Below are 27378 nucleotides of genomic sequence, written 5' to 3' on the forward strand. Positions count from 1 at the left end.
ACAGCTATGTGTAGCTAGTGTGTACAGCTAGTGGTTGTGTGTTTCATTCAGAAAGACAATGGGAGGACTGATTTTTTGCCTTTTCTAGACACCTACCCATCAAGTAAGCATGGAGGGGTTTCGTCTTGGCACTGCAGATAATAACATAAACACAGGTACTGATGCCTTTTGGATATTGGATTGTATCATAGACTCAAAATGCTTTGGGTTGGAAGGGACCTTAAAGATTATCTCATTCCAACCCCTTGCTGTGGGCAGGGGGACCTTCCAAGAGACATACTGCTCAAAGAATCATCCCTTGAATGCTTCCAGGGATGGAAGGAGATTTTGAAGTTCTTCTACAGGTGTTTAGGAGAGCATGAAGAGGCAGGTTCTAGTTCTGGGATTTTTCAAAGAAGCTGTTTGTCAAAGTTAAGCCTTAGCTCGCTTACAACTTATTCACACCCTTAAAATAACAAAAATGTAACAAAGCCTGATTTTAACAGTGGCAAGTCTTGGTTATTTGTAACAGTTATGTGAACTTGAAGGGAAAATTGTACATTTTGGTCTTAATACTTTGAATTTAGTTACATTTATGAAGACTGTATGAATGTTATACCAGTGAAAGAGCTGTTTATACAAGTTAGTGTTTTTGTGGGAGCACCAAAAGAAAGAGCAGGATGAGGACTGTAAGAAAAGCCTGTCTTGCTAACAGCAGACACAGAGTAGTCTGAGACACTACTGCTCCCAGGACACCATTCCTGGTAGTAACATTGAAGAACATGTGATTTATGTCCAGACCAGAAGGCTGAGACCTCAACGTAGATGAATACTCAGAGCACAGTGTCTTCTGCTGGCAACAGGATGATGACAGCAAGGTTGCAGAGTATCATCTATGTGATTTTTTTGTTTTTCTTCCTGTGATCTCATGAAGGAAAAACAAACATATTTCAAATAAACAAGGAGAAATAGCCAGCAAACAGCAACCTGTCCCAAGATTTATGAAGGCTGAAGTAAGCAACACTTGGAAGCAAAGGACAGTGACATAACAAGTGTTACCTCAATCATTTATGTAGGAATGATAATACAGGATGTTTCATTGGAATCAATGTCGCACACAAGGTATGTTGGCCAGACCACTTGGACACAATGTGGGATTGCAAGAGTGTGGGTCAATGAAATCTTTGAGAAAATAGATTTGAAGGTTGAATTAACTTGGAGATATGCTAAATAAATATCACATCCCTTTTCCATAGACCTCTGTTACAAAAATTTTCTGATTATATTTGTCAAGGGCAGTCTCTCCCAGAAAGTACAGCTCAGGACTTGCTACTGTTCATCTTGACCTTATTGGTTAGAATATCGTGGTTAACATGTATTGCCAAGTCTACATGCTCATCTGCAGGCAGAAGAAAGTCTCTGTATTGTATTGCTTATCTCATACCTCCCTTCTGCCTTCTCAAACTCCTGAATCCTTGAGGTCATATCCACGATAACCCTGACCCACATCCAAGGAGAATCAGCCAGATGAATTCATTTATCCAAAGGGGAAGAAATTAAATTAAAGTATGGGCTTCCTTATAGTCCTTATCTCTGTTAAATGAGAAAATTATAAGTACTGAAGAACCTTGAGGCTGGTGGCTGTGTATCAACTCCAAGATATTTTCAGGCCAAATAATTAGGGCTCAGCTGATGGATGGACACGTACACAGCTCACCATGTTTACATAAGCTCTGTTTCAATAGGACACCAGGCTCCATATATGACAGTGTTTATTGTAGATGAGCAAAACCTATTGTGGCTTTCATCCAGCAGGATGATAGATGTGGGTTCTTCTCAGAGTGAGAATGAGAAATAACTGCCAGTACTGACAAAAATGCCAGACTGTGAACTGAAACAGTGAATAGGTGGTATTGCAAAATCAATGCAACTCCCCTACAGGATAATATACAGGGGTCATCTGTCTTCGTCCTAGCAGACAGTCATCTACATCAGATACAGCTGAATATGTTAAATGGAAGCCTCATCCAAAAAAAAGTATCATGGAGGACACTGCTAAAAAAGACTGATGCTACTTCTACTGCCTGACAGCTAGGTTGGGCTGCTTGGTCTCTGTCACATAAAAAACTGCTGTCTAGACATGGGCGTGGGGGGAAGCCTTTTGCTAATAGTAGAAGTAGTTATAGAGTGCTTTAACTGTGAAAGAAATAGTCTCCTTTAGCCTTTCTTGTTCAAAAGTGCTGTTTATTAAAAAGAAGAATTGGGCAATTTTTATATTTGTTCTTTGAAGTTTAGCATGACCTACAAAACTACCATATATCCAAATTCAGGCAGAGGATTCCTTCTGCCAATATTTGTGTCCTCAAGTGTATATTTTTCTAATACTGGCTGAAATGCTGCAAAATAGACATTTTTATTCATTGCACGCATCTGGTTGCTTTAGATAAACTAAGTAAAAAGAGCTAAAATACTGATGGGAGTATTTTTCAGCTCAAGCTTTATTTTCCTGTGCTTTGCCATAAGCTTCAATAGAGAACTATTTCTTAGCCTGGAAGTTCATATTATATTATCTTTCTAATAGTTGGAATAATCTCCAGACATTGAAAGGCTTATTACTGCCATAAGTCTGGGTACAGTGACCACTGGTATCAAATGCAACTCTACATCTGAATTCTTACTGTCCCAAGTTTATGACTGAGCAAAGTAGGCAAACCAAATCATTTGAGTACTAAGAGACTTCAAAGTCTAGAGGCACTTTAAATCCATTTTTTCACAAAATCCACCATTTATACCAGACTTAATACCTTAAAATTGATATTGAAATGGACTTGGAATTACTTTTTTTGTTAACACTTACACTAATGGGCCAACTAGGGGTAATATTTTCCTGATCTGTAGCTCATGAACAAATAGAAAATGGTGGTGTAATCAATGACTGAATCAACCATGAAATGATGGAGCTCAAGATTGTGAGAGAATTTCAAGTTACCTGGCAAGTTCTTCATGCTGATATTTTCCTTCCTTTTCTTGAGCATTCTGCCTCTTAGTCAACAAAAAAAGTAGGTAGATAAGAACTGAGCTTCATTTTGAGTGGGCAGGATGGGGAGGTGGGAGCAGCAGCAGGCTGCAAAGAAGGGATTCAGAATTGTTGCCATGGCACACAGTGATTGTGTTAGGAAAGCCAAAGCTCACCTGGAGCTGAAGGTGGAAAGGGATGTTGAGGACCACAAGGCAATCTTCTGCCACTGGATGGGCAGTAAAAGAATAAGCAAGGAAGATGCTGGCCTGCTGCTGAACAGGACAGATTGAGTGACACTGCACACAGGTAAGAACTCCTCAGGCAGCCCAAGTCTTCAGAACCTTTTTTCCTTGAGTTTTCACTGGGATCGCCTAGAAGTCTCAACAGATGAGCTGCCCCCAAGCTGGCAGTGTGCCCTTGAAGCAGACAGCAGATACTGTCTGGGGCTGCACCAACAGAGAAGAGCACCAGGTCAAGTGAAGCAGCTACTCCCTTGACCTGGTAGTCCTGGACCACATCAGGAATACTGCTCCTGATTTTGGGCTTGTAGACAAAAGACAGATGTGGGTAAACTGGAGCAGTTGTGATGAGGAGCCTGCCATAGAGGAGGGGCTTTTATGATTCTATGATCTGCCCACATAAAGCCTTGAGGAGTCTCATGCAATCTTATGGCTGATTCTGGTTTTAGCAGGGGAGCTGGGCTAGAGACCTCTTGGGATCCTGTTCAACTTGAATTACTCTGTGATGATTCTGTGAAATAGGTCACTCTCTGGATTATTGTCTTTCCTTTGCTTCCCTTCTTCAGTCATAGTCTTGATATTGGATATGCCTGAAGATTGCTTGAAATGTATCGTAAAAGAAAAAAAAGATCTTTTGATAGCCTGGTTGGGGGGCTTGTCCAACAATGAATTGTGTTTGAAAACTAGGTATTGGTAGTGAAATGTGATATGCTTGGAGTTGCTCTGAACTGTGAGGTTCTCTCCCTAATGGTAGCTTGTTAGCAATAGTCAATCCTAGCACAATTCATTGGTTTCCTTACTTATTTGGGAAATGTAGTGTTCCCCTCTGACTTTTCTCTCCTCCCATACTTCACTACAAAGGTCTTTGTCACAGCATACATTTCTTGTTGACACAAAATAGCAGGAATCTAATAGCATGTACTTGGTAGGCTGTGTATCATAAGTATTGGATACCAGACACGCTGGTGCCAAACTAACTTACAAAAGAATTTATCAGATAACGTCAGGGGGTTTCCTGCCTTTGCTTGACCACTTTGAAGTGATGTAATAGGCTCTGCTGACTTCTTGTCATCAGGGAATACACAATACCATGTCTGGCTTTTGTAACCAAACCTCCCAGGGTCTCTGCAGACATGTAACGTGACTCTTGAATTCTCAAGTACAGACAAGTCCACTTTCATAAAAAGGCAGTTTAGTATGAATGACACATGCAGAGCACTAAGACTTCCCATTCAGCATTCCCCCACCCCATTTGCTAAGAATCATTTCTCAATTGTGCATTTTTCAGAGGAGTGACTTAGGCCAGGTCGCTTCAATCGTTTAAAGCAGACAAAGTGAGCAACTCATGCATGCAGTGTATACTTTGGTAAGATGGTTGTGTTTTGTTAGGAGAATGTTCCAAATTGTTCATCTTTGCTCAGTGTGGCCTCTATTTTATATGTGAATGTGTAGTTGTGATGTTGCTCCTAGACAGCAATGAGTTCTTTGAATCTCAATCCAACAACATTTTATGAAAATATCAATATAAGGAAAATCATGAAGGTCTTTTGATAAATTTAGTCTGCAGGGATCTTTAAAAACCTTTACTTTCACTGAAAAATAGATCATCTAAGTATTTTTATTGAAACAAGCAATTATGTTGGCAGGTGTTGTGTGCTTTGGCCTTCTAAGGAGAAAAAGTGTGCCGAAGTGCCTGTTTCCTTGCTGGATTTTTTTGCCCTGTGGTTTCATGACCAGAGACTTCTGTTATTGCACTATATCTTGGGACAACAATTATTTAGAGGGCATAGTTTAAAAGTCTGTCTGCTAGAAAGCTTTACAAATTTTATTTACAAATCTGTAGTTTTTCGGTTGTTCAATTTCCACTCCTGAAACCTTTGTTATTTTACATTCTTCCTGAGAAGCTGATGACAATTACAATTAGAAATATAATAAGTAAAGACAATAGTACTCAGCCTTCTCTAAATATGCCATTATTTTTTACCTTATTGTTCAGGGGTATTTGAGGAAATTCTGTGCTTCAGTTGCTTAATCTCATTCTTATCTGAGTTCAACATCAAAATAAGGTACCAAGTGTCTTGCTTCATTGCTAAACATCTGCTCAAGCTGGATCATGATGATTTTGAACAACTGGAGCAAGATTTCCTGAGAACTCTGCAGTGTAAATTGGAAAACTAATTTGGCACCATAAATGGATTTATTGCCACATGGGCATGTATTGTCCAGAGTCTTCCACCAGCCTTGCTTTCAGAGATCTGTAGTTTATCATGAATATGTAAGCTGTGTTCTCAAGTTCCTGGCCTTTGATCTAGGCAGTATGTGACTAGTTAACTTAGGTTAGCTAAGTATTCTGGGATGTCATTTTTCATTCTGAAATGAAGTTTCACACACTCTGGGATGACTAATTAGGCCCTTTTAGAAAGCAATGACTGACTTACTCTATTTGAAACAGAGTGTGAAGTTAAAGAACCTGATAACTGCTGAAACTAATGCAGAGTGGTCAGGTCCCATTCACCTTAAAAATGTCAGTCTGTGAAGTAACTTCCTTGGCACTTAGCTTTTGCTGATTACTTAGAGTCACCATTTGCATTCCTCTTCCAGCTGCTTTGGAAATGGGAAGAGCTGGGGATGCCTGGGTTGCCAAGAGCTGCTGTCTCCTCTTGGTGCAGAGCTTGGCACTCACAAGGTCCTTCAGCTGCACCTCCCTTCCTGCTTGCTCATCCCACTGATGTCAGGTCAGTGACCTGAGATATCTGTCAGGCTGGAGACCCTGCACATAACCACCTTGAAATGAGGGCTGATATGACTTCCAAGTTCCACGTTTGGTTGCCAAATTCATTACTCTGCTGGATATGAACTCCAGGCTCTCTAAGCTCAAATCTACACTAAAGAGTTGATTTTTCTCTTTTTATTTTGTTCAACTTTTGTGCTTGAAAAACAGAAATGGTAATACTGCTTTTCTAGGTAGCCTATGTATACATAGCAAAAATGCCTGTAAACTGGTTAATTTTAAAAAAATTCATTGTTATTTCAAAATAAAATCATATTAAGTATATATCAAATACATGAGGGTCCTTACTTTTGCAAATTTTTATATTGACTTCAGCTTTTTTACAGTACACTGGTACATGTTTTGCAATTAATTTCAAATGGCAAAAGGTTGAAAAGGCAATTTTTTCCCCTTTGTCAGCTACTTCATTTTCTCCAGCATTGTTGAAACCAGCATAGCACATGTGTTACGTTGTCTGCTGGATTTATAAAGCAGGATGTAATTAATTAAGATGAATCTCTCCAGAGCCAGTTTCTAGATCAGGTGAAACCTCTGGCCTTGTCCTCTGCTTTGAATGTGTATATGTGCTTTTGTTGGGTGGAACAGAGACATCCACAGAAAGCTTAGCGGCTTTCATTTTGTTCAGTGTCTGGTTTGTTGCTTGGGGAGGGCAGAGTGCAGGAGGAAGAGGGCAGGTGGCCAGATGAGCTGTTTGGTTTTTTCTTGCCTCTCTCACTCTAATCTTAGAAACTTTATGATGAAGAAATATGGCCTGGGATCCTCTGAAGAGAAGATGTAGCAGGTAAATCAGTATGCTATTAAGGGCTGGAAAACGATACAGGAAACACAGGACTCCCTCTGAAGTGCTTGATGCTTCTGTGACCACTGGTATCAAATGCTTTTCCTTTATCTCCTCCCCAGCAGAGCTGGGAGGGTGAATACTTCCTACCAGAATCAGGCAGGATTAGTTATGCTTTTGAAGTTCACCAGCAGGAGACCTTCAGGGCTTTCTGACAGCTGCTCTTGGAGCACTGATCATTCAGGTTGTCCTGCATGAGAAAAGTAATCCCTGTTGGTGAGCCAGTAAGTATGCACTCTTAATTTGTTTTTTTGGGATCTCTGAAGGAGCAACCAGTACACTTAAAAGTGCCTCCAAATGATTTTTTAAGTTGCTCCATAAAGTTAGATGACTTTTAGTCCAGAGTTCTTATGACATGAGAAGACAGCTGTGTTCCAAATCTCTGTACTGTCTCTTCCCTCCTCTGATTTCCTTTAGCATTTCCCATGGTACTGGAATTGAAGGGCAGGGTGTGGCAGAGGTAGCCCCTGGTGTGTTGGCTCTCATTTTATGTTCAAAAGCATGTTTATCTTGAGTTTGAAATAAAATGTTTAATTTTGATGACCATGAAGAATTGACTTAAAACAGTTATCTATACAACAAAAAATAAAAGCCTATTCAAACCCATGTATCCCAGTCTGTCAGCCTTTGTGATTCTCTTCTGTTCTGTACTCAGGAGAATTGCCTAAAAGCATAGAAGAAAAAGCCAGCTCTCCTTTGTGCATCTAACCCTTCTGGGAGACACTGCTCTTATTGCTGCACCTCATCTCCTGAATTTAAAGTCTGAATATGGCAATGGAAGCAATCCAGGGTAAAGTCACACCGCTAAACCTTTACAGTCTGTTGTCATGTACCTTACAAAGACAGCTTTCATCCTGACTGCAGAAGGGATGTAAAACATGGCTTGTAACAAGGATTTGTTTGCTCTTGGCTTGCACACAATTCTCACAAAATGACTGCAAAGATTTAGGGAAGAATGAAATAAAACTCTGGAGGTAGTACGTGTCCAGAGAACTTTAATACACTATGTTGATATAATCTGCACCAACTCTGCTCTTTTCCAACCTTGATTCTTGCATGGTAGTACAGATTATACTATAAAGAATCCTACTCAATTGTTATTTCTTTTGTTGTAGGAAGAAAATGCAGACATAGGTCAGGATGTGTTAAATCCATTTTCATGTCAATATTATTCTTTACCATTAGAAACACATGGTACCACATAAGTTATCCATGGTTGTAGAGGATAATCATAATTTCTGTCTGTTAGTTTTGTGATCTCACAAAGAAGAAGAATGGCAGCATTTATCCTTCCCTGTGAAGGGCCACATAGTGGTTAATAAAGTCTGTATTTACCTGTAACAGTGACAGCAGTCAGTCAGTCTGTGCAGATAGATGTGAAAATGAAATCCCTGTACATGTCCTCCAGATCAGTAGATACCAGCTAATTTCCCTGTTCAGTGGAGCAGATAGGTATCCATCCAAATATCTAATACTGATATCCTGAGGAGGCAGAATGGCTGGATAGTCAAAATTGCAGGTCCTTTCCCCCATCATCTCTCCCCCAAGTGCAAAGTAATACTGATTCACTGGCAAAACAGATGTGCTCAGGTGCGGTAGCACAGTCTGCAGCAAAGGCAGTATTACAATCAACAGTGGCGTGTTTAAACTTTGAAACTAGAAGTTTCTTGGCTGTGTCTCAAAGCAAATTCCCTCAGCTCTTCATTACTGTGGGAGATAAGCTCATCCTAAGTGATTCTGACCAGAGACTTCCTGGAAGAAATGCCAGGAAACTTTAAAAATTATGGGTATCAGAAAGTGAGTTTAGATCATCAAGAGAAGATCATGATGAAATCATAAAGAGCCAACAGCTCTGTGAAAAATAAGGAATAGCAGCTTAAAATGCTTAAGGGAGAGCATAGGGAGGATCGCTGTGCTGCTTGGGATGGTAGCTAGAAATAAATGGATAAATATTTATCTATGTTGTGGCTAGTTTCAACAAAATATTCCTAGATAAATTTTGTCTGAAAACAAGTGAGAAAAATTTTGGATTCTTCCCTTGAAATAGAAACTCTGTGTCCATCCTGTGAATTTATTGTATCTTTCGACCTCTCTTTTTTCCTTGTGTTGGAGAGTACAAAGTAGAAGAAAGGATTAACAAAAAAAAGACCTATCTCTCTCACAGGAACGGACTTGAAAAATCAGCTCATAATTTCAATTGTTGCAGTCTTAAAACTATAAGCAGCTTTTTTTCTCATATACATTTATGTACTTATTTTACAGGTCAAAAAAGTTTGCTAAGGGATCAGTTTGCCAGTTGCTAACAAGAAAACTTAAAATCCTAGTTATTATTAATTGAAGCTATTAAATTAATTTGAAGAAGTACCATAAACCATTGCATGCTTTTTTGATCTTGGTGATTTATGGTAATGGTGATATCATTTAAAAATTCTGTAGGTTTTTAATTGAGGTATCTAGGGAATATTGATATGTAGTTTGCTCAATATCAACATCTCTATGAAATAAAGTTTCATACATTGGTGTCATGGTTACATCCTCTAAACATTTTGAATGTTTTATTACTAGAGACTAGATTAAATGCCTGTGCAGTGTTCTCTCTGTATGCAGTGTCTGGGAAATATCTTCCAGTCTTTGGGGAAAGAAATCCATCACTTATGGTATCTGTGAAAAGGAATGCTCTCAGCACTGATCTATTACATGATTTCGCAAATATTGTTTTTTTCTCTGGTTCTCTAACTTTAAAAATATTGGTAATGCTTAGAGCGAGTTAATGTCAGCATTTTTACTAGAAAACCTTTACTTTTTGTCTGCAAAAATTGTAAAATACTGAAACTGCTTATTCAGCATTTCATCTTGCAAACTGGTGACTGCAAAATCATGAGTATTTGTACCAGTGTGATAGAAATGAGGATGCTTTTTTTTTTTTTGCAACCATATGAAAAAAAATCTTGATTGATATCTGAACAGTTCTTGAGGCTCTATTTTGCTATATAGTTATTTTGTGTGTTGGGACTTCCTGAGGTATCCAGAGTCACTTAAGTGACTTAAATCCCACCTAAGGGGGGAGATCTGCCCATGTAGACCTGCAGCAGTGGCCAGCATGGATTTTACTGGGTATCCCTGCTCTCTGGGGAGGACTGCTGGTAGCTTTGGGTTTGAAAATGTTCCTCTCCAAGGCAGAGCTGGAACAGTTGCAGGCTTATGCACAGAATATCTGACTGTCAGCTTCTGTTAATAACTTCCTTAAAAATACTGTTGGCTGTTTGGAATTTTTTTTTCCAAATATTTTGAGTACAGTAATCACAGGAGTTTATCTGACCACTTGGGCAGGTGTACATCTGAGTCAGCTGTCTAAACAGCATCTGCTCATGGTCAGAAGGGCATGTTTCACTGTGAGCAAGACTCTTCTTTGTTAGTTCCCTAGGAATATCATTTTCCCTCATCTGAGCATAAAGGTGGTGCTGAAGAGGCATAAAACCCCACACTGAATGCAAATACAGTTAAGTGAAATCAATTTTACCTGAGTTTACTGCTTTATTAATTTTTCTTAGAGTCAGAGAATGACTGTAGATGGTTCTGTTGGGGGTAACAAAAATACAGTGAGATAAATATCCTGAATTTATGACTTTAGGACTGTGTTTTTGTAACAAATGCTTGGTAGGCTTTACATCAGCATACAAAAAAATTAGTCAAATTTTTGAAAAGCAAACTTAGTCCTGATAATACTTACCTTTAAAAGGAGAGTGGGAGTTACTGAGGAGCTGAAATGGAAATTTTACAGCATGAATAGATAAGCCAGGAATGTTAGTGGTAGTGTATTCAGCTGCATTTTTTGGTAGGCTTTCTGTATGCTTCAGGTACTGGTAGAAGCAAATTTTTGCTCGGCTCAAGGACTGTTCATGAATCAAAATAAATTTGTATGCTAAAATACAAAGAGGATTTTGACATTACTAAGACTATGGGCAATACATTCAGAAAGCCCTACTTACTAAACCACAGTTTGAAGAGATATACAAAAGATACCGGTCTTGATAATTTTCTAAGAAAACAAAGAATTTTTTAATGGCTTATAGTACCAAAAGTCTCTTTACAGATTAGGAAGCTTAAGATCCACAAAGTATTTTGTGATTTAATAGAGTCAGAAGAAATTAGGATTCTTAATTTTTTTCAATGTTCTTTGATTTTTTTTTTATGTCACGTAAAACAATTTTGATGGGCCATGTTAATTTTGCCAGTGTTTCAATTCAGTTAAAAATTAATCAGTTTAAGTTTTTTTCTATCTAACCTCTTGTTATTCAGTTTTTTCTGCTTCCTCACCTTATGTACTGGTTTTTTTTTCTCAATGTTATGCTTCTTTCAGTGATACTTTATGAGAGGAACTTTGACTAACAAGAACAGCAAATTTCAGAACCGTCTACAGTGACATTACTTAAATAGTAAATCAGAAATTTTTTTCCTCATAATTCTTTTGGTGATGTGTTTCCCTTGATTTGTTGCAATTTATGTTGCAAGAAATGTTACTTCTTAACATTTCCCCATACACATGAACGGTCTGCATATGTTCTAGAGAATGATTTCTTTGATGATCAGCTGTTAAGTTCTTGAGTTCATATTTTGGCTGCAGAGTCTGTTACTTTTGCTTCCCAGCATCAGATGCAGGATAGTTAATCACAGCCTCAAGAGATGAAGTGTCCTCTCAGCAGCTGCTGATGTCTTTTGGAGACTGGTGGTTCAGGCATATCTTACAATACTGGTGTAATTCTTCCTAACGAGTAGGTGGTGATCCTGGTTTTCCACAAAAAATCTTCACTAAAATCCACAGAGGTGGCTATTGAAAGGGCAAATAGCACCTATTTTAGCAATCAGGTGCAGAGTTCAGGGCAGGCAGGAAGCCTTCTTTCACAACTTGAAGTCACATTTCTTTCTCTTCTTTTTTTTCTTAAAATACTCCTTTTAATAAAACTCACATTCAGAGGATCTTTCTTCCCTGTGGTCTTAATCTGATATTGAGTTTCTTAATGGAACCACCCTTTGAGCCTTCCAGTTTTGATTGATTGTAATTCTTCTTTGTCCAAATGCCTCTCTTGTAGTTATCTGCACAGAGACTTAGAGTTTCAGATCTTTCCTTATTCTTCAGGAGACAAATTTTCCTCCTTCTTCCACCTGTTCTTTTTTCAGTGTCCCAGGATTCAGCTGAAAATTTAATTTGCCCTTCAGTTAATCAAGGCTCTGTTCTGCTTTCTTTCTCGTCAATATCCAGCACATCTTCGCTGATTAGGACATTCTTAAAACAGATTAACCTTAGCTGTAGATCAAGGACCTAAAATGTTTGCTGTGGTCCTCAAGGGAGAGCCTTACAAGTTTAAAAGAACAACCTGTCCACTTCTGTTAATGGCAAGATGCTTCTTGAACAAACTTTTGAGATTGACAAAGCTTTAATTAAATTGCTTAAATTCTCAGGTGTGGATCTGATCCAGCACTCAGTGAAGCTGATTGATATCAGCAAGGTTTAGACAGGCCCAAGTCCAACACAAACAAGGTATTCTAGTACTGTCACACAATAATTACAAAACGGCTCACCAGCTTCTTTCTGTCCCTAGCTGGAAAACAATATTGTGGCTTGGGTTTTACACCAGATGGCAACTGGAGTAGAAGGTCTCTAGGATGTTTTGATAAAGTCTCTGGAACTGCATTTTTATTGTTTGTTATCTCCATGTTATTACAAAACTCTAGAGGGTATTGGGTGATTTGGATGTTAGAGTTAGAGGATATCAGGTGATTTACGAGCCACTTTAAATCTTGCATTTGCTTTCTGTCTTGAAATTGTATTAGAAGTGATCATTCCTTGAAGGGAAAACTTAATATACAAAAATCAGTCAAAATGAAAGGTGTCCATTAAAGTCAACACCTATCTGGTATTTGCATGTTCTTCTTACCCTTTTTACATGATTTGAAGAGGATTAGATAAAAACGTAGTATTTCACTGTAAATAGTTAAGAATTGGCTTGACAGGATATAACATGCATAACCAGATCTGGATTCTCCATTAAACAGAAGGTTGCACTGGATGATTTCCAAACCCCCTTCAACCCAGACTTTGTTATGAGCCTGTGATTCTGCAGGGTGTTCAGGGGCATGGTGGGTACACACCTATCCAGAGCTGGCCATTCCTAAAGATGTATCTTTTGGCTGACTTTCTGCTTGTGCTGGTCTGTATTCCCACCTCCTCTAAAACCCCCACATAAGACAAAGCTATAAGTGATGAACACCAGAAAAACTGTGAGTTCTGCTCCTGTACTTGGCAAGAGCAAGTGTTTTAGAGCACAGTGCTGTTTGCAGGTAATGAGGGGAAAACCAGAAGAGGACTGGGAGCATTAATGGAGGTCCTGGAGACATTACAGGGTATCCCACTAAGCAGAGTGAATAAATAATTTATTACTTTCTTCCTTTAAAAGGACCAGAAAACAGTTTTTCAATGTGATATGGAAGATTTGACATGTGTTTAACAACAAAAAAACCCAAAGCATATTTACACAATGCCTTTATAGCACTCAGTATTTAGAGTGCCATGAGATTATGTGGGAAGAACTGGTGTTAGTGAAAAAGCACCAGGGTTGGGTCTGTGATGAGTCCCCTGTGCAGTTTTTCCCCTCATAATGTCCTGTCACGTGTTTCTTCCAGATGGAGACAAGTCCAAGTCAGGTTAGTTTCTAGCTGGGGAAGTGTGGGCTGAGTTACATCCTGAACTTTTATTTTATGTACACAAAGAGGGAACACTTGGTGCTCTACACTTCTCTGCAACTTGGCAGCAAAGAGAAGAGGGAGGGGAGTGTGGGGATTGCAGCTATCAACAACTTATCTTGTTGATTCTGTTATATTGGGGATTTTCCTGATGTCACCTTAAACTTTAGATACCTTATTACGAATCCTTCTTCCTTTGATTCAAAAAATTACATTTCTAAAGGTATAGAAGGATTTTGGTTGCTTTTCTCTTAGGATATATTCGGAGATGTCTTCAAATAATAAGAAAAAAATTGTTTCTTTGACAGCTTACAGCTCTGAATTTGCTGAGTTGGGGTAGATTTGGGATATTAGGTTTGATTTGTCGGGTTTTTTTTAATCTCCAAATATATAATTGTAGTTCTGATATGATGAATAGAGCATTTTATAGATTTGTACAAGATTGCAGAATTTCACTTACCCATAATAACAGAATTTTGGGGGGATCTCATGCTGTGTAGAGACATAATAATCATAAGAAGCAGTGCAATTGGTTGTGCTTAGCCTTGGGATGTCAAGTTGGATATTTTCTCAGGGTGTAACTCAGGGGCAATTCAGGAAATCAGATTTCTCCATTATGTCATCTTGATCACCCAAAAAGCAATCCTGATTCTCTAAATCCATGTTAATATCAGTGCTGTCTTGCTCATAAAGAAATATATCTCTGATTAACTTTTTTTGAGAAGGTCCCTGATTTATAAATGTTCTATAATAATTTTTAACAAGTAAAATATCTGTTGCTTATCAAGGCTTATTGTTCTATAGTTTCTGCTACTTTTATTTCTTCCTCCCTATTAAAAATAAGAAGGTTACTGTCCAGGAGCAGCTTTATCAGCTGTACACTTTTCAGATGAAAAACATGAGGTTATGTGGTAAGTGGTGAGTGTTCAGGCCTGTGGAGCAAACAATGCATCTCTTGCTTATGGCTGATCATTCTGCACCAACAGATGCAGACTCTGCTTCCTTCCTCGTGCTTCATTTTCCATCAGCCCTTGGTAGCAGCATCCATGGGGATTTGCTAACAGGAGAACTTACAGAGAAATGTCATTTTTGTAAGCCAGACCTGGAAAAGCATGAAAAAGCTATTTCTCTTAGTGTCTGTTTTGTCTGGACTCCTCCAGAGCTGGCCTTTATTATGCTCACAGAGCTTGTGGCTTCGAGCCCAGGACTTAAGAGGTTTTAAGATCTCTTGAATCTGTGAAATGTGCAGTCCCTAGGGAGCCAGCTGTCCTTGCCTCAGCCCCTCTCATCTCCTGCCTTTTCACTATTTAAAATGGACCAAGGTACCACAGCAATGGCATATTTACAATTGAATTCCTGGGTTAATCTTACTGGAGAAGTTGATTTCAGTCTCTGGCCCTTAGTTAGAGACAGGTCTGCCCCCTTCTGCAATTTCAGGCTAGGATTTGAGAAAATCATCTCAAAGACAGAGGTTTCCAGCTTTCTGTGTGCAGCTGAGGCTGCTGGTGAGCAGCAGGTGTGACCTGTTCTGCAGTGGCATTCCCAGCTCCATGGTCCAACTTCTCACCTCCAAAGCACATCAGTGTCTGCTCACTGGATCCTATTCCTGTGACTTCTTTGAGGGCAGGGAAGTGGGGAGGAAAAGTGGAAGATAATAATAAATGTTTTGCCTTTCATTTTGTGCTTCTGCCTTGCTTGTTTTGCAAGGGTGTGTGGCACTCTGCCTCCGGAGATGTGCAGCACCTGGTACAGTGCAGGCTGAATCTTCAGGTTGCTTCATACCATGGTAATAGAAGCCCTAGCAATGCCAACACTTGAAATGCAGAGAGAAACTGTGGTATCTGAACACTATGGAAGATTGCAAATCTGTAATACCAGATAAAAATATGCTAACATCTCTAAAATCAAGTAGATTAGATGTGTGTTTTAATACTTTCTGCACTGACTGCTTTTTGCTGTCACATAATTTTTGAACAGAAAATAGAAAGTGAAAAAGAGTAATTCTGGTATTTGCACACAGTGATTTTGAGTATAGTGGAATAGCATGTTCTTAGAAGGACTGATCCCTGTGCTGCGCTGGAAAAGTCTTGCTTTCTCTTCTCAATTTTCTGACAGGCAGCAGAGCCAAATTAAATTGTGTTTAGAACATGAGGTTAATGCCCAAGAGACCTGGAGTTGCATTTGTAGTACAATGTATTATGGGTTTAATTTTCTAAGTAGCCGTGCCTCCAAGTGACACTTAAAAGCAGCAGTTTAAAGCTGCTTCTTCCCACTTTACGTTTCATGAAAAACAAGCTGAAAGCAAAATATGTTTTGTTTTTCCAAAACAGAAAATGGTGGTTTTGTTTTCACAGTTGGGTGCCAAATGATAACATTTATTTTTATTCACGCAATTAAACCTGGAGGTTAGAATCTCAGAAGCACTTTATAAATTCATATTTCAACTTACAATACATATAGAATGTCTTTAAGAATAATTTGAAAAATTATTACTGTGTTTGTTCAGTTTACTTATTCCCCAGAGATATAAGGCTGGTGTGTCATAAAACCCCACAAAAGGCTCACAAAGGTGTCACTATTAGACTAATTTCAGATTTTCCTGTGGAAATAGGTGTATTTTTATACGAACTGTGCATTGAGAGGGGTTATTTTGCAATGCCTGTAGAAGCTGGATTAAATAGCAGTTTTTGTGGTTACTTGAGAGGCAGCTACTCCTGTAGTACCCATCCCTAGAGGGGAAATGCAAGTCAGCCAAGGGAGCACATGTGCTGTAATCCAGTAAAAAAGTGTTAGGTAACACTCAATGTGCCTCGGTGGGCTTCCTGAGCTGTTCTGCCTCAAACCTGATTGTTTAGGCCTGTTTGGGCAAAAGTCAGCAAAATCACTTAGCTCTCTTTGAGTTTGTTGTGAAACAAGGAATTCATTAGCCTGAAAGGAACTCAACAGAGAGTTCTGTGAATTGCTTGGGTAGGCAAGTGAAACCTTTGGGCAAAATTCTGGTGTTTTTGTCAAGGTTTCTTTTGTTCCCAAAGGATGTGGGCATTAACAGGTTGTTTACTGTGTAAGTTTGAAACTCAGCCTGTTCTAGAGATCATTTTGATCTACAAGGATGTTACAGGACAAGTTCAGCCTGCTTCATGATCTGCAGGTAAAGCCAACATGCATTAACAAACTATCTACGTGCCCTTTGTACATCAGAGGAAAGTGCCAGGTAAGAGAATAGCTGTCCAACTTCCATCTGCCTACTTGGGCACCTGGGCTAGATATGAATGTGCTTAAATCAAGAAAGGAAACAGCTGCAGGAAGGCAGTTATTGCTTTGAATTGCCTCCCTATTTAGGATTTATGGTGCCTTTGGTACTGCAACTCTAATGATATAGAAAATACAGTAATTGTTTTGCATCAATGAAGTACAAGTACTTGCCTTTAAATAAGAATAGCTTGTCATCATTTGTTATGTACCCTCAGCATTTAACCTAGCAGAGTTTGAAACTACATATTTAATGAAAACCTGAACTGCGTATCAGTAGTCAAGTGTTGGATCATTTAACTATACTCACAAAATCTTTTTTTTTTCACAATGTAATATTATCACAAAATACTATAGAGCTGGTTAAAGGTTTGAAAGCAATTTGCCTGATGCACAAAGTTTAATTTTTTAGTGGCAGAACAAGAATACATGTGTCCTTGTTCTTTATTCAGAGCTTTAGCCAAAAGACCTTCCTTTCTCTAATACTCATAGGTTGGTTGTGGCTTTCTGTTGATACTTTGCTTGTTACTCTAGACACAGAACATATAATTTTCCTAGCAGTAAATTATTCAAATTAAGCTATTTGGTTTACATAAAGTCTTGCACCCTGCTTTACTTGAAAGCTGACTGGTGTGTTTAAGAGAATAAATTTAGATGCAGCATGAAAGATAATGCTGTGCTGGTTGACTAGCTTGAGCAGGGAGGGAAGCAAGGACATGGAGATTTGAAATAATCAGCTTTCAGTGTTTTTTTCCGGTGGCCAGAACAAAATTTTCCACTGTGATTTAAAAAATATTCATGATGACATTAAAAATGTAGAGCCACATATCTTATTTGTAGTATTATTGCTGTAGTATGAACCTGGAATAACTTTTAAATTTCAGTGATCTATGCAGCAGCAGCTGAAATCAGAACCCAAGCCACAGCTATTGTGTTTTATCTTCTCTTCATGCACTTAAAGGGAACTTGAAGACTGAAATCTCCAGAAGCTGTAATGAGTTCACTAACTTGGCTTGGTGGTGCTTTTTTATTTGTTTGATGTTTCAGTAATATATGAGTGTGAGATTGGAAAGAAGATTTTGTGAAATCTGTCCATACTGATAGTCTGAATGAACACAGACATAAGCAGGTGTGTAGGTACATACATACCCTACATGTAACCCACTTTCTCTTTCCAGAAACCTGAAATGTAAAATCTCTATCTAATTTCTTTTTTAGTTGAGTGCATATTAGTTTCTTAATATTTTGATAAGTCCCATCTTAATCTGCTAACTTGAATATTTCAAATTATTTTATTTGTCCTTCATTGGTACTTATTGTCCTTCATACAGGAATATGGAGGTGAAAGAATAATGCAGAGGTCGAATCCTAATAGATGACAGATTTAACATCTCTGTAGGCTTCTGCTTTGCTATATGTAGGGTTCTGCAGAACTGTCTAAAATTCTTAGTAAATTAGAATTTCCACTTGCCAGACTGGTTGCATTAGAAGAGCTGAACTGGATCCCTTTTCTTGCTTTAGACTTGTGGCAGGGGGAGGAAAAGTCATGACCTGGTCACAAATGTGGTTTTTCAACAGTAGCAAAAGCAGGTTACAGAATATACCTAGGTTTCCGGGTTAGGTTTCCAGCCCATAAGTACTGAAATGTGCCAAAATTTCAAGTTTGAAGCTTTGGGGGTTTTTTTTTTGTTGTTTGGTGGGGCTTTTGTTTGTTTGTTTGTATTTTTAACAGGAAAGTGATCATCTAAAATTTTGTAACCATGGATGAAAGTCTCTGTTTGATGTATTTAAATTATTCAAAAACTAGAAATATATCATATATATCTGTGAAATGTTGAACTTATTATTTACAATGTACCTTTAAAACCAGATGTGTTACCTCCAGCTCGTGTCAGGTATAAACTTTTAAATTATCCCTCAAAAAATTGATAGCTAGAATATCAATTTCTCAAAAAGATTGTACATGCACTTATTTTTTACCTCCAAGTGTAAATCTTATAATCAGAAATATTTTTATTTAGCTATCAAAATGTTAATGTTTGGCCTGAAATACCACTGTAATGCTAATAATTTCTAATTGAACTTTCTTTTGGCTTTGTTTTTTTCTTTTGTTACTAGGAATAATCAGTGTTTTAACAAAATTTCACATTTTTACAACTTATTTAATGTGATTTTTTTTTTAAACCAGAAAAACAGGTTGTTAATGGAAATAATTTTATACGCTCATTGAAAAGCAACTGCTGTCACAGAAGCAGTAAATGTAAACTCTGTTTAAGATGGCATGTCCTGTGTAAACAATGAAAATAAGAAATGCTGCATTTTGTGTTCAGTGGAAGACAAACCACAAGTTAAGGTGATGGACTGTAATTCTAAGGAAATAATTGTTTTGAAGACTGGGTTTTTTTCTTAATGTAAAATACTAATGCATAGAGTGTAGACATTTTAAAAAATCCAACAATTTACCTAGGCTCAAAAAGCCATCGGACTGAAGACGCCTGCTTAAATGTGTTCTTCACAAAAATGACAATGTGAAGTTAGGTAGAAAAGAAAACTGCCTCAGTGTTATCTTGAATGTATGGCTCCTTTGAATAGAACAGAGCCAAAAGGCTTCTTGTTAAAATATGATTCATTTCTCTCCAGTGGCTGTTTCCACAAGACAAGAATAGGATTGTTTCTTTGATAGATGAATAGAAGAAATACAGAAGAGGTAAGAAAGTAGGTGTGTCAGCACATAGCCAGTGTCCTTCTGAAAACAGCTAAGTCCAAGCTTTAACCTATCATTAGGTTTTATGCTTTGATTAATCTCCACAGTGAAATGTGGTGAAAAGTACAGAGTAAGGAGTTTTTTAGTAATTATTCTTAAGCATGTGCTTCTGTTATGATAAGTGACTAAGCATAGCAATTCTGGCTGTGATGGAAAACAGGTAAAAGTCTGTCCTTGATTTGCATCTGACTGCAGCAGCTGGCATAGGTGTACCCAGCTAGGTGTGCCAAAACCAGCTGGGATAGCTATTATTTTGCTAAATAGATGCTCTCTGTCTTTTGGGGGGGGGGTCTGTTGATTACCAAAGTAAAAGTTTGATGTTTTTTTCTCTTTAATATTTAAATTTCACAAGCTTAGTGATTTTTGAAAAATATGCACATTAATTAAGAGATGTATTCATTGTCTGTAAGACAGTGCAGCTTTCCTCTGGTTAGGGGGGCTTATACCAGCTGAGGTTTATAAGCAGTGTAGGTGTATATTCTGACACCTTTTTTTTTGAGTGATAAATTTATGTTTAAGATGAGATAGATGATAAAATATGTCATGAGGCATCTTCAGTGCCCTGAAATAGCATTTGAACCAGTTTCAAAGTCCAGCTCTAATAGTGTGATTTATGGAAGCTCTCTAAGCATAGAAAGTATGGGGGTTTGTTTTACAGAATTTTGAGGGCATTGAGTATTACTTTCACTTAAAATCTGTAAATTTAAAAGGTGCAGATGTGAAGACTTGAAAGGAGAAAGTTAAGTGCTGACATTGAGAGAGCTTTTCTGCCCCCTCTCTCCCTCCCCTCTGCTGGAAAGGGGGGCCAAGGTTTAGGAATCCACACCAAATTGCATAAACTTGGTTTTTAACACTGGAGGGTGAGGTGACATTAACAAATACACCTTTCAAAAGCACGTTTGGTCCGTGGTGTAAACTGCACTAGGTAATCCTACTGGGATGGAAGGGAGAGAAGACAGCATGCAATAGATGCTTAGAGACTAATACGCTGGCTCTGTGGTTAGTTAACGCAGCTGATTTTATTTCCTGGTGCTACCCCTTTCACTCTTAACTGGCATCATATCCTTGCTTTTGCTGAGTGTTTCTTTTGGCACAGTTAGGTGCTGTTATGTGAAGGATGTAACTGTTTAGGTGGTGGAACCTGCTCTTGTAGTGTTCAGCTCTCCAAGACTGTGGTACCCAGAAAATCCACCTGCAGCTGTGTTCTGCTTTTAGCTTCTTGGAGCTGCAGGTAGGTAACTTCAATTACCAAGAGTGCACAGGTTATGTAGCTTGGGCCTTGAAATATTACCTCCAAAGCAAATGAACAAAACTAAGTAGCTGAAGCTCCTAATTATAAAGCAGAGGAAATTCTGCATTGCTGTTTAAGCTGTACTTTAGTTTATCTGACATGTATGCCACATGCCAGCAGTCTGAAGTTTTTCTTAAATCTCCATCATTTGCCCACGGTAGCTTGGTTTTGTCTATTTTTCTTCTGAATGTTCCCTCTGGATTGACTGTTCTTATCACTTGTGTGCTCTCAAGTGGTGCTTAAAAAGTCCTTTTCTTTGCCGTGTCAAAGAAAACTAAAAGCAGAATCACTGCATCTGCCTCGGCTAGCAGATCGACACTTTGTGCTGCAGGTCCCTATAGTTTGTAAGGAAAAGTACCTTAACACTTCAAAATCAAATGTAAATCTTTTCTTACTCAAGAACATTGTCGGTAAGTGGGAAAATTATCTTCAGAGATTTCTGAGGTAGAATATGAGCAAATCAAACATACTTAATCTTTTTTGGAAGGGATTGTAAGTTTTGTTTAGGTCTGCTTTGGCTCAGAATGATTCGAGGTGGGCTCCATCCCCATCTTTCTTTCAGAGCTTTGCAGAGCTAAGGAGAGAAGGGAAAGGTGCTTAAGACATTGACAGGGAAATAGGCAGCTCTGAGTCTTGCTGGGGGCAGGATTAATGAAAAAAGCATCACCATTTTTTCATTGCTCAGTTTTAGCAGAGCCCTAGCACCCTGGTGGAGGTTTAAATAGTAGCTCATAAAGATTAGGAGTTGATATTTTTCATCTGTAGCTTTTCCCTAACAGAAACAGTCAGAATTGTATCGACAAGTAAAATGAGATACTGCTCAGCTACAAGCTCTCTGTGCTTTTGTCTTGTATTTATTAGCTGATGTAACTCTATGTTTGGTTTGCTGGGTTATATATGGAGAGGTATGTCTTGGTGTGCACTGGTACCAAATGAGTGTGTTCTTACGACTTTCCTCTCTGTCAAGCCTCTAAAGGGAAAAAAAGGAAGCAATAGTGAATGAAACACCAATGCTGGACACTGGTAACATTTAGGTGTACTAGTAATAATGTGTCTCTCAGTCCACTCTCCTGAAACATCCCTTTAGTTCATTTTGATGTCTCTCTTCATTCTTATTAATACACTTTGCTGTTCTCTATTCTGCTGCCACATTGTATTACACGTACCTACACATGAAATCTGTTCTGCTCTTCTGTCACCTCCAGCTCTTTTCCAGCACAAGGGTTGTTCCTACATGTCCTCTTCCTTTTTTGCTGATACTATCTTCAGAATTTTTTCCCTCATAAATTATGAAGCTTTTTTTTCTTTTCCTAGCTTAGCATTTAATTGGGATTTCTATCTCATATTCAAAGTACTCTGAGCAGTTCATCGTTGTGATCTCAGCACCATTTTCCTCATATTCTTTGTATTAACACAGTTGCAAAGGTATCTTGACAGCTCTTAAATTTTTTAAGAGAATGTTGCACAATGTCAGGTTTTATACTTTTAAAAGGTGTGCCTAATTACATAATGTGTTATCTTCTATTGGGCTCTAATGTTCTTTCACAGAAATGGATTAAAGTCTGTAGTGTCTCGAATTGGAGTTGCTTTACCCAGACTGTTTTAGAAGATATCTAAGCAAAAATGTTTTCATTTATCAAGACCTAGATTTATTACAATCTCTAAAATAATTTACAGTGTGTTTCATGAGCCTTAAAATGTGAATGAATTTTAAAAACTATGCTTTTTAACTGTTAAAAAAATAGCCAGTTCAAGCTTTGAAGTCACAAGTCATTAATGTTGAGTGAGAATAAAGATTTTAAGCCATTTTAACACGAAGTGTGTTCTTTTCACAATTCCCCACATTATCTTAACAAAATGAATGAGCTTTCATTAGGAAAAAAGTAAAAAGTACAAGATTAAAGTTGATGAGCTAAATCAAGGTGTCCTGCTTGGTTGATTTAAATCCGTGATTAAAATCGGTGATTTGATTTAAATCAATCTACTGTTCTTTCAGCCAGTCTGAAATGAACTGTTCTTCATTTCCTGCCTAATTAGAATTGCTTCTGTAAGCTTAGTTAGGACTGTGCTTTGATACAGAAAATCTGCTGCATCCTCTGAATTGCCTGAATTTTGGTTTTGGGGGATGAAGACTTTTTTTTCCTCTTGTTTTCCTGCTTTTCAAATAATGGTTTTAATGTGAGGCTACTCCTAGAACAGTATACCTCTATCCCTTAATGGCTGGAGATAGAAAACCAGGTCTACAACTACAGCACACCTTGTTAAGGATCATTTCAGCTGATTACTTGTTCAGATAGCAGGGAAGGGGTTGATGTTTGCTTGTGTCCTCCTGCCATCTTTCCATTATTCTGGGACTTGTGTTCCCAGGTGCCTACTTCTGCTGAGCCTTGTCTGTTCAGCCTGGTGCAGGTCACCCTCAGCCACAGAAATTACTGAATATAAAGGTGTGGAGATGTAACTAAAGAAATGAGGGGCAGTAGGCCTAATGATGGCTGTTTGTCCCTTGACTTCATGCCCATCAGTGTGTCCCCAAACAAAGTTGATGGAAGGTCCTGTGGAAACTTGTCTTCTCTGTGCAAACTTCTGCACAGGATGGATGCTCTGGCAACCTGGCAATTTAAGCTTATTTTGCAGTCTTTTTCTCACCTGACCACAATCTTTCATTTATTTATTAATTTGTTTTTCCCTCTTCCCTGTCTTCCTGATACTTTTGATGTGAAGTACTTATTACATTGCTGTGAAACTGGAGTGGAAATTGTCAGCTTGTTAACTCGTTGTCTTGTTGTGGGGGTACCTGTGAGCAGGAGTCACTCAAGCTTCATTTTCCTTTGCTGTAAAGAAAAGACTGTAACACAGCTGTAAGGAAAGTTTATCCTACTAAAACCTGTAGTCCAGGGTTCTTTAGGCCCATAGAAGCAACCTATGATAAACTACTTTGTACTCTGAAGTGTAACTAAATAGCAATTTCTATTTGTACCTATTGCATCTATCCTGAAAAATAAAGTGATTTCATCCTGGTGAGAAATCCAGGACAAAACCGGACAACTATACCACATGGCCTGTAAGCAGATCTGTTCAGAAAAACCTTTAGTTGCTGATTTAATTACTTTGGTTGTTCTAGAAGACAAGTCATAGGAAGAATTGTCTTTTGTAGCACACCAGCTCAGAGTATTTCTCCTGTCAACTGCTGCCTGCCTGCCCTTTGCCAGTCATGAGAACTTTGTGCTGCACCTTCTCCTATAGAAGAAAATGGGTTTAAATAAAGCTTGATTTTCTTTCTTAGCATACACAGTTGTTTAAGAAAAAGATTACCATATACTCTGGATCTTTGGCATGCCCTAATATGCTGAGATACAGGGGAGGCATGGAGACAATTATGAAATATTACTTTATTATTGATGTGCAGAGAAGATTGTTTGGAAAAAATACAATTCTGAAAAATTCTAAAAAAATACAGTTCTGAAAGTTGAAGAATTTACCTTTATGGTGAAAATGAAAAATGTGTAAAAGCTTGTTGTACTTCAAACAAGAAAATAATGCTTTATTAACTAGAATATAATTTAAAGCATGTTAAGGGAATTTACATTTTTCTAAAGAAGGAGCTACCAAATCAAATTAGTTTTGAATTCAGGAAAACTCTTGTTGAGGGATTCAGACAAGCCATATGGTACTCTCTTGCAAACATCAAGGCAAGGGAAAGTATTGTGTGGGCTTTTATCACATTTTAGTCATTTTGAGAAGAAAAAACGTTTAATATTTTTATGCATACAATTTATATTGCAATTTAATGAGACAGAAATGACATGTACCTAAGATAAATCTAGATAATGAAAACCTACTCAGATGCATCCAGCTTGATTTAAGGTACCTTGTTTTGATTTTAGAGCACTTAATATATTGAAGGTTTGTTTTGTTGGTTATTTTTAATGTCTGTGATGGATATTTATCTTATGTTGGACTAATTCCAATACTGTAGCAGCCAGTTTCAGGTGTTTATATGGACTATCTAGAGAGGAAAAATAATTCTTGCAGCAGCTGGTGGTGCACAGAAGGCGAGTTCAGGTGTGAAGCTTCTCCCAAGGACTTTCTGGTATTTCACCCTCAAAGCAGAGGCATGATGCTTATTAAACAGTACTTCAGGATAAGGCTGAGGATTTAAAATGAAACACTTAAAACTCTGCAGCCTGGTGGTCTGTCACCCAGTTTAAAGCTGCTTTGTGCCAACTGTTTGTCACTGCTTCTCCCCAACCCGGCTCTGCCACAGCTGGCAGCTCTCCACACCGCGTGTCTGGGGAGATTTTCTGTGCTGTTCTAAAATAAGGGTAAAAGCAGTTATGTCCAGGAGAAAGTGCTTTGAGATTTTCTGGTGAGTACAGGGATCTGTAAATGGAGAGTTTAGGCTTTCTTATTGACTGTTTTTAACAGGTACTTTCAAGTACCTGAGCCCTGTTTCCAAAGGTGCAGGTTCTCAGCCCTTTGGTGCAAAAGCTGTGGGTTTCTGCTCAGAGGTCCCCATGCTGCTTTCCAGAAGGGGGGATGCCTGGGGACCAGCTGGTGAGCAGGGGCTGCACTGCAGCACTGCTCCATGGGGTCTGGTACTCCCAACACCTGAATTGGGTCTCCAAACCCAGCCTTTCACTCTTCTTTGCCCCATCCCTGGAGGTGTGCAAAGCCAGGGCTTTGAGCAATCTGGTCTGGGGGCAATCTGCCCGTGGCATGGGGGTTGGAACTAGAAGATCTTGAAGGTCCCTTCCATCCCAAACCATTCTGTAGTTCTGTGGCTTGGTTTAGGCTGTGAACATCTGCTTTTCAATGTGAATTTGCATATCAAATGCATTTATGAAAAGAAAAACATATTTAAAAAGTTAAACTGATCAGCCTAAAAAGTTGATTTGTTCCTGTGAGAGGCTAAAGGCAGATACTCTTTTGCTGGAGGGTGACCTGGGTTGATCTAGGGTTTTGTTTCTGCATGTGGTGGGGCTGGGTTGGCATCGGTTGTTTTTGTTTGTTTTTTGTGACCTTATTAAGACCAACCTGATATCCCATCAATTCCCACCATGCACACACAACCCATGGCACATGTGCCATAGCATCCCTCCCTTTGGTCAGACAAGCTGACACTGACATTTCTGCAAAGACTCTAATCTATTACAAAAGGCAACTTCTAAAGAAAAAAAAACTTCACAAAGTCACTTTTATCTTCACTGTGCAACACTTGTTTCCCATTAATTTAGAGAAAAAAGGCTTGTTGTCAGTATCAGGGCATTAAAAACATACATCATTCTGTGAGCTGTTCAGACGTGGTCAAAGCTCACATAAATAATTCTCTAGCCTTGGTATTTTAGGAAGGGCACCAGATGGTGCTCCAGAAAGAGGGGAGAAAAAAAAAAGGACTCCAGAACTATTAATTAGTTTTCAGGTTGTCTTTAGAATTATTGTGTATAGGAGCATTTTTTAAAATATGTTTGCTAATTAGTGCATGTTTTTACAGAAGCTGGAGATGATTAAAGATGTTCTGCATCCTCACAGAAGACAAAGTTTTTTCCTTTGGGGGTCAGATTCTTTGACCCACTGAGCCATCCTACCATCCCTCCAGATGGTCAGAGATGGCTTGGAGTAGCTGTAGTTTGCCTTTCAGGAATGTTTTCTGCCAGGTACCCTGCATGGTTTTTATTCCCCTTGGTACAGAGTGGTGGTTTGGGAGGGCTCTCTCTAGGTAATGGGTGCTCTAGGAATCCCCTCAGGCATGATGGCTTTATCTCCACAGGACAGCAGGACAGCTTGCAACTGACTGACTCAGGGATGCTTTCAACTGAGCAAGAGCTGAAGCAATCCCCACAGTATGAATGCTGTTCCTCTGCAGGAAGCACAGCAGTGCTCTTGGGAGAGAAGTGAAGTACCTCACTTCACAGCACTGCAGCCTAAAGGTGCACATGAAGGTTCTGATCTTCAGGACAGGATCAGCTTTAGCCCAGAGTTGCAGTAGCTTGGGTGCTTTGCCCACATATGGCCTACATAGCAAGCACCTTGTCTACAATGGCTGCAAAATGGTCATTCTGAGTACATAAGTAGTGTCAAAAAATGGATAACTGGCACTGTACAGGTAAAAGCTCCTGCCACAAATCAAAATAACTCAGGAGACCCATCCTCTATGCTCCTGCTCAGGGCCAAGTGGTGATATGGGCGGCAGCAGCAGTACCTTGACAGGGAAATTGGTAATTATGGCCCACATGTGTAGGTCAAAGTAAGATGTTCAAATGTACTTAAAAGTGCAGTTGGGCATTAAGGCAGTTTACAGGAGCATGATGCATTGTAACAGCTGTCATGCTGACTAAAACACGGCTGCCTTCTCTGCAGACTTTCTGACAGGTTGTGGTGGTTTGACAGGAAATGTGTTTTTTGGGATGCTGTGTTTTTGGCCAATGGATATTCAGACTTTAATATTGGCATTTAACCTGGCCATTGGG

At 38.7% G+C, this 27378-nt stretch overlaps 1 protein-coding gene across 3 annotated transcripts in view; it reads left to right on the forward strand.

Moving 5' to 3' along the window:
• ALCAM (activated leukocyte cell adhesion molecule) overlaps positions 1-27378 on the forward strand; it is a 116662-nt gene that overhangs the window by 39017 nt on the left and 50267 nt on the right. The window contains exon 1 of one of the 3 annotated variants that reach the window (XM_066572020.1): positions 7620-7656. The exons of the other annotated variants lie outside the window; for them this stretch is intronic. Coding sequence (XP_066428117.1) covers positions 7635-7656 — 22 coding nt within the window. The 5' untranslated portion in view covers positions 7620-7634. Of the gene's footprint in view, positions 1-7619; positions 7657-27378 lie in introns of those variants that run through there. 3 annotated transcript variants of the gene reach the window in all.

Source organism: Molothrus aeneus, chromosome 2 (assembly GCF_037042795.1).
Source record: "Molothrus aeneus isolate 106 chromosome 2, BPBGC_Maene_1.0, whole genome shotgun sequence".
NCBI lineage: Eukaryota > Metazoa > Chordata > Aves > Passeriformes > Icteridae > Molothrus > Molothrus aeneus.